The 14,760-nt window shown below is 29.6% G+C and overlaps 1 protein-coding gene across 1 annotated transcript in view; it reads left to right on the top strand.

The window, feature by feature from the left end:
• Nucleotides 1–470: 470 nt before the first annotated feature.
• The window catches only part of LOC107449536 (uncharacterized), a 37,454-nt gene continuing 23,164 nt past the window's right edge, over nucleotides 471–14,760 (top strand). Inside the window, exon 1 of the mRNA XM_016065089.4 lies at nucleotides 471–835. Coding sequence (XP_015920575.1) covers nucleotides 667–835 — 169 coding nt within the window. The 5' untranslated portion in view covers nucleotides 471–666. The remainder of the gene's footprint in view (nucleotides 836–14,760) is intronic.

Raw genomic sequence — 14,760 nt, 5'->3', positions numbered from 1 at the left:
GTGTGCTTATTTCTTCTAGTGAATACGGGATACGCTATAATTTCTCGACCACTGGTTTTAGAGTGAAAGATTTGTTCATATAAAACAAACAATTTAAACGGAATTTACTGATTTTAATCTTTTAGAAAAAAATTGAAATTCTTTTGTTTAGCGCTCTATTGTTGTTAAGTGTAGAAATAAAAAAATTGAATAAAAAAAAAAGCTCATATGAAGTCAACTTTTGAACTGATATGATAAGTCTATTTATATATAAAATTCGAGCCACTAATTAATTTCTCAGAATACTTTATTTTCTTCTTTTGTATAATTTCAACTCTATTTATTTGGTAGCGATTACGATCATTGTTTGTAAATAATATGAAACGGAATTACGCAGTGAATGCATTTTTTATTTTCTCTTTTCAAAATTCGTTCTTTTGTTTTGATCAAGGTTTTGCTGTCATTCTTTAAAATGAAAGTTTTTTTTTTTCATTCCTAATGTCTGGTTTCGCCACTAGATGGCGATCGACTAAACATGCTTGAAAATGAGAGCATCAACACAGGCAATAATCAACTAGCATCAATAGTAATTCATTTCATAAGAAACTGTCTCTTTGAGCGACAGGCTGAAGTGATAGCTGTTGTGTGTAAATTCTTCCGTACAAAATTGGTTATTTGACGGGAAATATGGGGGTGCAGATGGAAGAGACTTCTCAAATTTCTTCTTCAAATTATACGAATTCGGAAAGTATGGGTGAAGCAGCGATAATTATGATCGCCATAGGATCAATGTTGATTTTACTTTGTGCAGCTACTATCATATACGGACTTCGACGTCGAAGGCATGTTGTTGGAGGTAAGAAATAGAATATTCTAAAAAAAATTCTTCGCTTTTTCTTTGTTATAGTTATTCTATTGTATTTAATATAACACTAAATAATTTTAATTCGTATTTTGTTTTGTTCTATACGCTGTCCAAATCTAAACGCGCGCCTTTTGTTTATCTGCATTACCAAGAGAAAGTGTTTTAGTAATATATAATCAAAAAATAAATAATAATTAAAGTTTTATTGTTAAAACAAAGTTGTATTTTATTTTTAAGCATTGTTTACTTTTCACTTCGATTTTTAACTTCGAATCTAAGTATGAATAAATAGCTGAAATTTTCCAAAAAAGTAATTAGTATAAATTTTGTTGTCTGTTTGTTTCTATACTGAACTGTATTTAACACCCATAATTAACAGAAAGCTTTTAAAATTTATAAAAATAACTTAGGTTTATCATGGTTTGAAATGTTAAGTGTTTGCTAGGAGAAAAAGTATATTGTATTCGAGGATTAAAATACAGTTATGAACTAGTTTAGTTCGAAAGAATTGTTGAGAATGTGTTTTCAAACAATTTAGTTAAAAGCAAAAAATATCTATTACTTAGATAAAGTGTGGATTTCTTATTTAAATTCAGGCCCAGAACTTGATTTAAGTAGGCATTGCACTGTTCTACATTCTTTATTACACTGGTTATCATAAATTAAGGAAAATTCACAAAAATCGCGATAACTCAAGAAATTACACATGGAATTTTATGAAACTTACCCACAATATACAACACATAGTAAGGTATTAAACAACATAAAAAGAAATTATCAGACATTAATAGTAGTATAGAAATTAGCACATGTATAAAATAAACAAATTGGAAGTATCGGTTTGCAATAGAAAAAGTACCTTTAATATGGAATATGATTGCCTCTAGAAGCAATACAGCACAAACAGCGATGTGTGATGCTTTCAATTATGCGGTCTATCAGTTCAATAGGAAGTGAGAGCCATTGCTCTTGTAAAGCAGTTGCAAGCGTGGCAAGGGTCTGAGGGGGCGGATTGATGGCAGATACACGCCTCCCTAGAGCATCCCAAACGTGCTCGATAGGATTCAAGTCCGGGGATCGAGCTGGCCACTCCATGCGAGTAATTGTTTCCTGTTGAAGATAATCATCAACAATGCGAGCTCTGTGTGGTCTTGCATTATCGTCCTGTAACAGGAAGCAATCACCAATTGCCCCGGCATATGGGCGCACATAAGCATCAAGGATGTTGTCTCGATAAACCTGAGCATTCACGGTTCCCCTTGGAAAGACATGGAGGTATGTGCGCCCTCCTAAGGATATGCCTCCCCAAACACAGACACTGCCTCTTCCGTATGCATCTCTTTCACGGATGTTTGATGGATGATAACGGGTCCCAGGTTCTCTCCATATCAAATAACGTCTACTGTCACTTTCTAGACTAAACCTGGACTCATCCGTAAAGAGAACAGGCCTCCATTGATCTGACGTCCAGTGGACATGTTGTCGGGCCCACTGCAAACGGTCTCTCCTATGGCGTGATGTGAGCGGCACGCAAATGGCTGGTCGTCTCGCATACAGACCACCTTCGTGGAGCCTTCTGCGCACAGTTGACGTTGACACCAACCTTCCGGTGGCTGCAGCAAGAGAGGATCTAAGATGTGTCGGAGTAGCGGTTCTATTCCTGCGTGCACTTAATGTCAAATATCGGTCATCGGCACTGGTCGTAACAGTTGGCCGTCCTTGACTGAACCTCCTAGATGCCGAATCTGTGGTTTGAAATTGCCTCCAAAGTCTATGAACCACAGATGGACTCACATTTAGCCATCTGGCCACTTCTGATTGACTCTGCCCTGCCTCTAGTCTCCCGATGGCTCTCCATCGTAGTTCTTCAGGCAAATGATGCCTAGAGGTCATTATTACGAATTGGCTATCTCAGATTTTCAATGTCGCAATCACAGTAAAATTTGTGTGCTTTCTCTCAAACTTGGACTTTTATGCTCCAGGCAGATGACGTAAGCCGAGTGCAGCGCCACTAATTTGCATATTGCAATTTTACTCAGCTACTCTTAGTGGACAACATATGCAAATTTTGCACGGTTTGGCTTACTTTTGAAAGAGTTATCGCTATTTTTGTGATTTTTCCTTAATTTATGATAACCAGTGTACATAAATAAATTATGACGTGTTGGTAAATTTGAGTTTATATTTATTTTAATTTTTGTTAACTCATTATTCTATAGATAATTCATAAGGGAAAAAAGATATTTGGTATTTAGTGGGCCATTGAACAGAGAAAAGACAGAAAATTATATCAGTCTGCTAAATCAGGAAAAGGATAGGGAATATTACCTAAAAAGTCAGAGAAATTTGAGTGCGATTAATCTAAGAATCCAATATTGTCAAGTTTTTATTTTAATGTCAAGTTTAAGTGCTGTGTAATATATTTTAAGTATAATAATACGGCATAGCTTATAACGACATAGCATGGAAAATTTTATTGTAAAATCTATGCTACCAAATTACTATAGTCAATAATAGTCTTAATAATGAAATTCAGCCTGCAAAAATCTGTCGTTCAGTATTAAAATCAAATTGAGTCGTACAGAATTTTCTTATCATTGTTAAAAATATTTTTTTAATGCAAACAAATTTAACAACATAAATGGTTTAAAAGCAAATAATATATGGTGAAATAGAAACAGAAATAATTCTCCAATACCAGACTTATAATTAAATATTATTTTATCTATAGCTTGTTAACAACCCTCTAAAAATCCCTATAACCTCCCAAACCCAAATACTCATAATTTTGTTAGTCCTAATTGGGTAAGTGTTCACTGCTCACATAGAGAACCTTAATTTTGTTAGTCCTAATTGGGTGAGTCTTCACTACTCACATAGGGAACCTTAATTTTGTTAGTTCTAATTGGGTGAGACTTCACTGCTCACATAGAGAACATTAATTTTGTTAGTTCTAATTGGGTGAGTCTTTACTACTCACATAGGGAACCTTAATTTTGTTAGTTCTTATTGGGTGAGTCTTCACTGCTCACATAGAGAACCTTAATTTTGTTAGTTCTAATTAGGTGAGTCTTCACTGCTGACATAGGGAACCTTAATTTTGTTAGTTCTAATTGGGTGAGTCTTCTGCTCACATAGGGAACCTAGAATTTGGAAGCTGGGTAGACATCACTAAGAAATCTGTCCTTTACTGTGTCAACTCCATGCCAGCATTGTTTATAATAACGCTATTTGTATTAATATTTAAATTTTATTTCAAAACAGAAAATATCGCAATTTAATTTGGTTTTTTAAATTTACTATTACCTAAATTTATTGAGTTGTTAGGCTAACTAGTCATTTCTAAAAGAAATTTAGTTACTTTCAATTGGGTTTTATTTTAATTTTCTTGTTCAAAAAATAATTTTAAAAACATATAGTTAAAAAAAAACTTTATTTTCTTATTTATTAATTGTTTACTTTAAATTCTTATTTCTTATTTAATTGTAGCTTTGTATAATTAGGGAAATTTTATCATAACATATTCAAAACAACTTTTGTATTCCTTCTTTCCATAAAATGAAATATTCTGTGAAATCAACTACTAAACGCTGACAGGTTGAACTTTTAGAATTTTTAAAGAAAACTCATGATTTTCATTTGTTTACGTATCAAGTAAAGATATTTAATGGCATTGGAAAAAATTATATATACAGAATGAAATATTTGTTGCTATTATATAAGTTATAATTAGATATTTAAATTTAAAAATTAAAATAATTTATAAAGTATTTTATAAAATATTTTGTTTGAAAAGTAATTATTGTTCCTTTAGGAAATAAGTTTTTATGTTAATTAAGTTATTAACTAGAAAATTTTGCATGTTCGTTTTTATATAGTACGTAGAGTTCTTATTTGAAAATTTTGAAAACTGTGCATTTAGCTTTTTCTAAAGTAGAGCTTCACACTTGGAGAAATTTTGATCTTTTAATTATGATATGTTTAAAATAATTAATAATATTACTATTTTTATTATTATTGGCATGGCATTTAATGGAAAGAATAACCTTTCAAAATAAAAACCTTTCAATTTTAATATGAATTTTAATTTCACCTAATATTTTAAAAATATTTCACTAATAAGATATTTCACTAATAAGATATTTATTGAAGGATGTTGTTTTTAATTAATTTATATATTTCATATATAATCTAATTATTCCGTTCAAAACCTGAACTTTTTCTGCTTTATCAAATACAAAAAATAAAAAGATATTTTCTATTTTATAAATGTTTGAATGAAACATTTGTTTTTGTGTTTAAATATTAGATAAACAGGACTGATTTAAATCAAGTGTTTGAAATAGAGATTTAATTTTGGACATAAAGAATTAAAAAAAAGAAAAGAAACATAGTTAAAAAATTCATTAATTTTCTAAAAATTGAAACTTGCATGTGAAATAATAATTGAAGAATTGTTTTATTGCAATATTTTTTAGTTCAGTGAAATAACTTAATACAATTTTTCCAATTAATTATAAACATTTGTGTTATTTTTTTCAAGCTAACTTTTATTTGTTCAAAATTTTTTGAAACATTTCTTAAACGTAATTAAGGTCTACAAAGAGGAGCAAACTTTCCATAGAAAAAAAAAGATCATTTTTAGACAAACAAAGCTATACACAATTTGCTTTTAAATTATATTTTAGACCTTAGGTCATAAGTTCTCTTCAATTAAACATCAATTACATTAGAGGATCCCAATTCTATGAATGTTACCTTGTCTTCTGTGTCTGGTTTAAAATTGCTAGGCTTAAAATAAGCTGCACAGATGTATGTTAATCAACTGTTCAACACCAGCACTGAAATGAAAAGCCTATTTAACTAAAGGATATATTTTCATCAGTTTATCTTAATAGCAGCTAATAGATTATTTTAAATTCCAGTGAAGCTGAATTATTTATTTAACTAATTATAATTAATTATTTAAAATTTCCATCTCTTACAAACTTTATCACAGTTATGTAATATATTACATATTGCGCAGAGATTATGATACATTATATATTAGGCCATAAGATCCACACTTTATTAACCTCATCAAATGAAAGCATTTTCAACCCCTAAGAAATTTTATATTTAAAGCACAATTGTGCTTAAAAGAACAGAGCAAATGAACAGAGTAGATGAATTAAGAATTTACTAAATAAACTATTTAAGTGACAATTCTGTGAATTAGAGAAAACCTGCTCTGAAATTTATAGGTTGCTTATATTTCAAATCTATCCATTGTTCCAAATTTTCCAGGAGTAATTGCCTAATTGGAAACAGTAAATGGAACAAATAGGAACAGTAATTGGAACTTCTCCTTTTACAACAAATAATTATGAAAGCTCAGCACATAAGGCATTTATCTGTAATATTTATTGTATTTAAATACAAAATATTTTAAGTTTTTTTTTTTTTAATCATATTAGCGTTGCAAAATATTTACTTGTAATATGAGTTGATAACTAATTTTCTACATTGTTCTGCATAATTATGGTTCCTCATATTTAAAAATAATTTATTACCTCTAGGTTTCGAGTAATTTTTTTTATATATATATTTCTGCATTGTTTTGCTCGTGAGTATTTCAGTGAAAGTTGTCTTACAAAATGTGCCACGAACTCATACATGAAAATTACAGAAAAAAATCTATTGTAATGTGAAAATTAACTCGTAAATCCCACTAAATAACAAATAATGAAGTAAATTAAGCGAAGCTTTAAATGTGAACATGCTTTACATGGTATAAAGCTGTCAAAAAAATACTAATGGTTCTTCTATTTGAGTTTCACAGGCATTGGTACTTTTTTTGGTATTTCCAATTTTTCTGTTTTCGCGACATTGAAAAAAAAATTCAAACTATGCTAATTAAGATGTATGCATACTATAGTGATGGTACATGCTCATAAATTGTAAAAAAGTAGTAACCAATTAGAAGCATAAATCAATAAAACATTTTATTACACATTTCTTTCAGTTTATTAATAAAAATGAATGTGAGGAAAAATTTTGTTTTAAATATACATCATTAAGAAAGCAATAAGCTATAATGCTGCCAATCGTAATAAAACAATAAATTTATAAAAAGTAACCTTTAGAAGAAGCCATATGTCATTTTCGTATGATTTATCTCTAATAATCCTAAAAAGTTTTCTCCGGCTTTTCTTGCGAAATGTTTTTGCTCCTTGAGATTAGTTACATTTTTTCTAATATTGAGTCTAATATATATATTATGGCTTCTTGCTTAGATTCAGTATCTTAAATCGTTTTGAAGTAAAAATAGAAAGGCTTAAGAGTAAGGCGATCTACGGCGCCTCCGCTTTTTTAAGAAAGGCGATGTTAAAATGTTAAGAATTTAAAAACTCATGTTTGCATTTATTATCATGAATGTAACTATATCTTGTTAAAGCCGATTGCAGTAAGGTTTAGTTTTTGATGCATTTAAATTCAACTTAACGCAAAGAAATAAATCCATATTTAAATCTGTTGGAGATTTAGCAAATATCATGTTTTTTTTTATTATTTTCTTTAATATTTTTTCTTGTTATATATTTATGTAATCGTAAAACTTGAACCTGAGGAACCTAATTAACTTTTTAATTAGGACATGAAAGTACAATCAACATGAATGTAATTAGTTAATTTCATCTGGTTTTTTTTTTTAATACTGAGTCTAAAAAAATATATTATGACTTCTTGGTTTAGTATCTTATGTGGTGATATAATCGTTTTGACGTAAAAATAGATATAAGTCTATATGATAGATATTATTATTGGCTAATTATAATAAACGTTATATAACTTTAAACATATTTAGGCTAATTATAGGATAGATATTAATATAGGCTAATAGATATTCTAAAATGCCACTTTTGGGGGGAAGATTCTTTTTATTTAATACAATACAAAAGTTGCACAAAAACCGCAGATGTTTATCACACATGTTCCAAAGATTAAATTTCAATTTGGTTCAAGTCCCCCCCCCCTCCCTTTCTGAAAAAGGTGTCGATGCAACAGTTGCTCTCCCTACTCTTGTGAAAGCTTTTATTCGTAAATGAAAACCTAGGCCAGAAATAAATAGAAGCGTTTAAAAATAATCTTGCCTTTTGAAATTGCTTTAAAAAATGGCTCACATTTCATTAAAATGGGAAAATTCGGTTGTGAAAAACGACATAAAATTGCTAATTTAAAATATTCATAATCCTTACCAGCATTTCCTTTTGTAACCGTCGTCGAACAGCCAACCCAATTTTATGGATTTACGACTGCGAATGTTCAACTCCGTAGCCTTGTAATTTTGAACCCAATCCAGAAGACAAGGGAACTCCTAGAACAAGTATTGGGAGAAATTCGCCTTCGTGGAGGACTTTTTGATGAAACTAACGCGTATTAGCGTTACATGGAGAGGGAAACCTCTCACGGTTAGCCCTTCAAGGGGACTCTATCCCATGATCAGTTCACCACTGAGAATATTTTACGTCAGCACTGTGGTCGTTGCAAGCCGGGTGCGGAGTTCGAACCCTAAATATCGCATGGATTCGAACCCGGGTCACCGAGTGCTCTATTCCCTGATCCACCACGGCTTTTACCCATGTTGTAAAAAAATTACGACGTTATACGGTATATTCCATAGCTTACTAAATTTCATGATTTAATTTTTATTTGATCGTCGATGTTGAAAAGCCGATGTTAATAACTTTCTGGAATATTTGCAGAACTATTGAATTTTTATTTTCTGAAGCACAATCATTATAAACTAGAGCAGGGGGGTATCTTATAGAGATGAGACGGGTTCGCGCAAGCTGGGTTTCGTAATATGATTTTAATACAATTTTATACGACTTTTGAACAAACGTTGGGTTCCTTTATTAAGTACAAAAAATATAAAGTTTAGAAGGTACTATAAAAATTTCAGCATTCTGCTTCTTTATTTGGTGCTTTTGCATTGTGAGGCTAGCACTAATCGTCAAATGACTATTTAGCTTAATATTTTGATTTTTTTTTTCCCTTAAATTTTTGTTTTTTGAATTTTTAGTTTATTCAGTTTTTCTCTTCTCTTTTTCTTTTACAGGTTGCTGGTGGAATTTTTTTTTAATTTACTAATTTCCTTGATTAGAAATCAAAAGCCGAGTTGACGAGATTTTTATATTTGGCCTTTATTCACCGTATATCTAGGGCTCTAAATAATCCTATGGGATTGGATTAAAATTTCAAGCTTGGGTTGGGATTCTAACACCTCCAAGCCCGAGCTTATCTCTAGTATTTTAAGCTTTTTGGTATGGGGTAACCCATGAGCATTTCCCATAACCGACACATGTGTGAACTCTCCATTTCTTCACTTGTACTGTAATATACTGCGGCAGTTTTAAGTCATTAACTTTATTTTTAAAACATGGATCTATGTAAAACTTTTCATAAGTAACAAACTTGAAAATATAATCAGGGGTCTGTCCAGGCATTTTGTGAAAGGTCCGTTTTTCGTGAAATTGTGAAAAAATTACTCTCATTCTATCAACCAGGGTCCGCTTTTATGAATTCGTGCAAATAGGGTCCGTTATTGCAAAAAAAAAACTTTTTCAAGGAGTTTTTAAATTGTAAAGATATACAAGATTATGCTCAACTCTGTAAAATTATAATTAAAAAAATTAAATTTTCAAAAATAAACAACAATTGCTGCTTCTAAATTAGAGATGCAACATACAATACAAATATCTGGTATTTAGCCTATACTGCTTATTAATTTCGGACGAATAATGGAAGAATCGTCTGCCGAAGACAGAACTTAATTCGTTAACATCCATCTTTCTTGTTTTCTGCCCTGGAAAGGGTTTATTCGATTAACAAAATAATAATGAAGATAAACAAATTTGTGAAAGGTCGGATTAAAAGAAAAATCATTTTGTGAAGGGTCCGTTTTTAAGTTAAAATATTTTGTGAAGGGTCCGTTTTTATGAAAGGATATTTTGTGAAGGGTCCGTTAACGGACCCAAATTTCTTTTAAACAGACCCCTGATAATACAATAATAAAAATAAATTCTATTACTGTGGTAAATTCAAACATTAAGTGTAGCTTCTTGGATAAATAAATTCTATTACTGTGGTAAATTCAAACGTTAACTATAACATTATTAACGTTAACTATAACGTGGTATATTAAACGTTAACTATGCATTAACTATTATATACTTGTAAGTTCACCATTAAGAAAAACATTTACTTCCATTATAGAGTAAAATGCGTCGAAACGTTTTTGTTTTTCTTTGGCTGTATTTTTTATCTATTTTCAAATACATTGTGTAAAAATACTCAGTAATTGCAAAGTTATTATTATAAGTAAAAGGAATATCAAAATTGCTTTAGATTTTGGAGACAGCTGCTGCAGTCCAATAGTTTAGAAAACCTCTGAAAACGAAATATAAGTTTACGGTTTATTTCAAATGTATAGTAAGCGGGTCACAGTTCCTTTTCTTAAATTGTGAAGGAAAAAAAAAACAGTTTAAAAATTGGACGCTGTACCTTTTATATTAGCTTACATATATAAAGGGATTGAGACAATGTAATAAGCCACATTTTCCAATTGTCCGAATTAATGTTTTAGGCAAAATATATGCTAAATTTCATATAAGCAGATGTGTGTTGTTACTTGGAGGAAATAACAGTACAGAATATAAAATACCGATTTGGAAACAGTTTGATATAAATAAAGTCACCCAAAGCATTTCATTTTTGAACTATAAACGTGTCCAGTACGAATACATAAACGAACTATTTCTGGTTCAACTATAAACGTGTACTCTTTTATGCCTGAAGCTGTGTGTTTTGATAACTATAACAAAGAAGAAATACCTTGAACTTAAAATCAACTGTTTTACTATGAAAAAATATCAAAACTCCACCCCTCCCTACTTAGCATTATTATGGCAAAAAAAAAAGCTTTTTATTAGGCTTTAAAATAATTTTATAACTGCATTTTTATATTGTAACCTTGTATTGTTTTACAACGTTAAGTTCTCATCTAGAAATAAACTCAACTTAAACGTAACAGTTACTTCAAACGACAAGGGCCCATGTTAAAACGAGTTGCTTAGATATAAAGCGATAAGCATTTACTATCTTATGTCTGCCCAAAGTTTGCAACTATGTCAGCGATTGTTGAAAACAGAAAGAGAGAACCGTAACGAATATCCTCATTAATGCAATACAACTTGTCGTGATTTTCGATATAACCGAAGCGTGAAGTCAAGATACTTTCGATTGTTGCTTGCAGAGAATTTTGCTCCCATTCAAAACTATCTAGGTCACCAGTGACTTGTGGCCATTGTGTGAGAGTGTTTATTTGTACAAGAATAATTACACTACCTTGGAGATTTCTCGCCAATCCGCCACATTAATGTGGTAATTCCAGGAAGTTGTTGCGAGTCCGGTATAACCAAGATGTTAAAGATGAACAAGCTTGAGGATAAATTGATGGCAAACTATTTTAAAAATGCTAAAGGCCATTAGGTTTTTTACTTTTTGTTCGAGAAATATCGTTTGCGAAAAGTGAGCGGAATACTTACGAGATCTCATATTGAGGTGACATTTTGAATTAAGTTTCCGCGTTAAAAAAGTACTTTTTCTAGAAGCTGTTTAGGTTTTTGTCTTATCTTAATTTTCCTTATTAACTTTAAAGTTTGATGGCTTGTAATGAAACGTAAGCATCTTGTTTTAGTATTTAATTAAAGTATGTCGATTTAGTCTATTTTTGGGAATTCTTTTTATGGTATAGCGTCATTTTTATTAGATCAGTATCTTTGTGTCGTGTTTACCGCTATGCTCTTGCAAGACATTTAAGAATCGCTGTATTTTTTATTTCGTAGGAAGAAAAAAAAATTAAATATCTAAAAAATAATAAGCTGGACGTCGCACCAATTAAATAGTTCTTAAATTACTAAGTCAAGTTCGAACGAATATACTTTGTTTCTTCCCATTCTATTACCCGGAATCAAGAATCGTCTGAAAACTTTGTAATAAGTAGACTATTAACGATATCCAAATTCTTTGAAGAAAAAAAAATTCTTTTTTTAGTATATACCTATTGCGTTGTTCGAAATTGCAATTGCGATAACTCATAATTTGCTTTAAAAATTGTTAAATAACTATGAGATTTGTTATATATACTACAGGTAGAAAGTTATCTAAAAATGTTTTTTAATTCAAATAAAGTAAACCTGAAAATTACTTTTATGTTATTGAAAAATATGTTCCAGAGAAAAAAATTTCAGTTATTTCTGTATACATCACGTTTTCCGTTTAAAAAATTCTAAACTTCTACAAATTTAAATTTTTGAAAAAGATTGGAAATACGGTGTCTTCAAACGACAAGAAATAATTTTTATTTTTAAGAAGAAAGGTCCCGTTAAAAAATATTTTTTGTGGAAGTAAATAAAATGTCAACATGATGAACTTGGATTCGTAGTTAACTATGAACTTCTTTTCTCTGAATATAAATTTTAATTAAATTAAAGCTTTTTTTTTTCTCTACCTGAAAGAATTTCTGAATTCCTTCTAAGAAAGAAGGATAAATTTTTTTCAATAACCCATTCTTTTTTTGTGTTACGCTGAGAAAAATGTTATATCAAAATCGTAAAACGTACGTAAGTTTTTGAAAATATTTTTGTTATGACAAAAATGTTGGCATTTTTTATATGCTTCGAAAAATCTTTTGAGCGTTATTTTATTAATAATTTACTTCCTTATTTATTATTTATGAAGTTTAAATTAAAAACTTTTTCTACTAACAAATCATTTATCATGATTATTTTCAATTCGGTGTATTTTTTTTCCTCCATCATATCGATCCCATGTTCTTAAATTTGTTTTTAAGTTAAAATTTTAAATTTAAATCGACACATTTTTATTCTAGCACAGTGATTCCCAAAGTGTGGTGCGCGTACTCCCAGGGGTACGGGAACAGTTTAGCGGTGGTTCGCGTTCTTATGCGAAATATCTTGCAACAAACGAAAATTTTCAAAATTTTTTATTTGAAAACAAAGTTAGCCGTGAAAATTTACGATTACGTATTTTTCTATTGTCTATTTTTTGCAGAGTTAACAGTTAATAATTAGTGGTGTCAACAGCCAGTTGTGATTTTTAACTTTTTTGCAATTTTTTATAGTAAAAAATACATAAATTTTTTTATTAGTGGTACACAGCGTTACGAAAAATTTAGAAAGGGTACACAAAAGTTAAAAGTTTGAGAAACACTGTTCTAGCATCTTAGGGTGTTAACTTGTTTTTACGTATACTGGTTAGATTTTTATGTTCTTTTTCCCTCATACTTCCATTGATCAGATAATCTGACCATATGCTTGACCCACGAATTTCCATGTCTTTGGGCTGAAAATTCCAAGGGTTGATGAAATTCGAATGTTCGATCGAATGTTTAATATCGATAATGCTGACATGGAAATAAAAATGACGTTTCGTTTTTAGCTGTACCAAATTACCATAATCATCTCCGTCTAAAAATGTTTCTTTTTTTATTTATTTATTCAATTATGATAAATTTAAAGAAAGACTTTCATATTTTTTTCATCGCACTCGCATGTAAATATTTATTTCTAAGAAAGAGAAGCTTTTTAAGAGCTGTGTTACAAATAAATATACACATTGCTTAATTTATTTCCTCGAAAACAACTTAATCTTGAGGAAATACGAACTTTTGTTTAATCGGCATTATTATATTAAAGCAGTGCAATGAAGCGAAGCTATCTTCAATTGTTCTGTTTCGTTTTTTGAATTACTTGTTGGAGTGAATTTGTGTTGTATTTCAAGTTTTGGTCGGTTTTGTGTAATTTAGACTTTTATTACACAACCACTTAAATCAACAATTTTTCATACACTATCATTTGATTTACTTATTTTTATTTAATTAAATTTTATTTGTTTTATTTATCCTTTATTTTTAAATATATTGGCGTGCATAACAATATTATAACGTAATAAGAATTCTATTTTCGTTTTTGTTTTATAATGCTTTTTTTTTCATTGATGATTCTTTTTCCTTGGGTAGTTTGACATGAAATAAAAAAAAAAAAATAATAATTTTGTTTATTGTGTATGATTATGAAAATGAAGATTTTATAATTTTGCCTGCTTATAAGGAAAAACACCACTATGACTTTTTTTTTTAAAAAATAAAAAAAAACGCTTGTTTCTATAAGTAATCCTATTGATCAAACAATGATCAATGGGCTTATCTAGTAAATCAATTATATCAAGTAAAGTAAAATGAAATCAAGTGAACAAATTATTAAATACTAATTCATCTAAGATATAGGAAGTAAGTATATAAACTGATCACTATCATTTGATTTAAACACAATCAAATAATCTCTATCGTTTGATTTATTTCCATTTAAATAAATTTTGTTTTTTGAGATATTTATTCTCCATTTTTAAGTAAATTTCCTTGCATAACAATATTATGACGTAATAAGAATTTTATTTTCATTTTTCTACACGTCATATCAATAAGTACTAAAGCAGCGATAATCATTTTTGTATAATTAAAGACATCCAAAAAACACACCTTCGATCTTAAGTTAGTCTCAATCATGGCCTTGGCTAGAAAGTATCAATACTATATTTACTAGATTGTTTTTTTCGGCACAGTACTAAAACTGTATTTTTTTCCATGACCCACGCATCTTGTTTTTTTTTTTAATTATTTCTTTTTTTTTTCAATGAGTATTTCAAAATTATTAAAACTACTCTATATAACATTTTATAAATGCCTTAAGCATAACTTCTCTTGTGATAATTTCTATGATAATATTATTTAATATTTCCGTTTTTCAAAACTTCTTAACTTGGAAGTCTTCATTTGAGGCTAATGTCTTCCAATA

The sequence above is a fragment of the Parasteatoda tepidariorum genome, chromosome 12 (genome assembly GCF_982258835.1).
Source record: "Parasteatoda tepidariorum strain Cologne lab strain chromosome 12, Ptep-v5.0, whole genome shotgun sequence".
Classification (NCBI taxonomy): domain Eukaryota; kingdom Metazoa; phylum Arthropoda; class Arachnida; order Araneae; family Theridiidae; genus Parasteatoda; species Parasteatoda tepidariorum.
The sequence above is the reverse complement of the archived record's forward strand: the minus strand, read 5'-3'. Positions and strand labels throughout refer to the sequence as shown.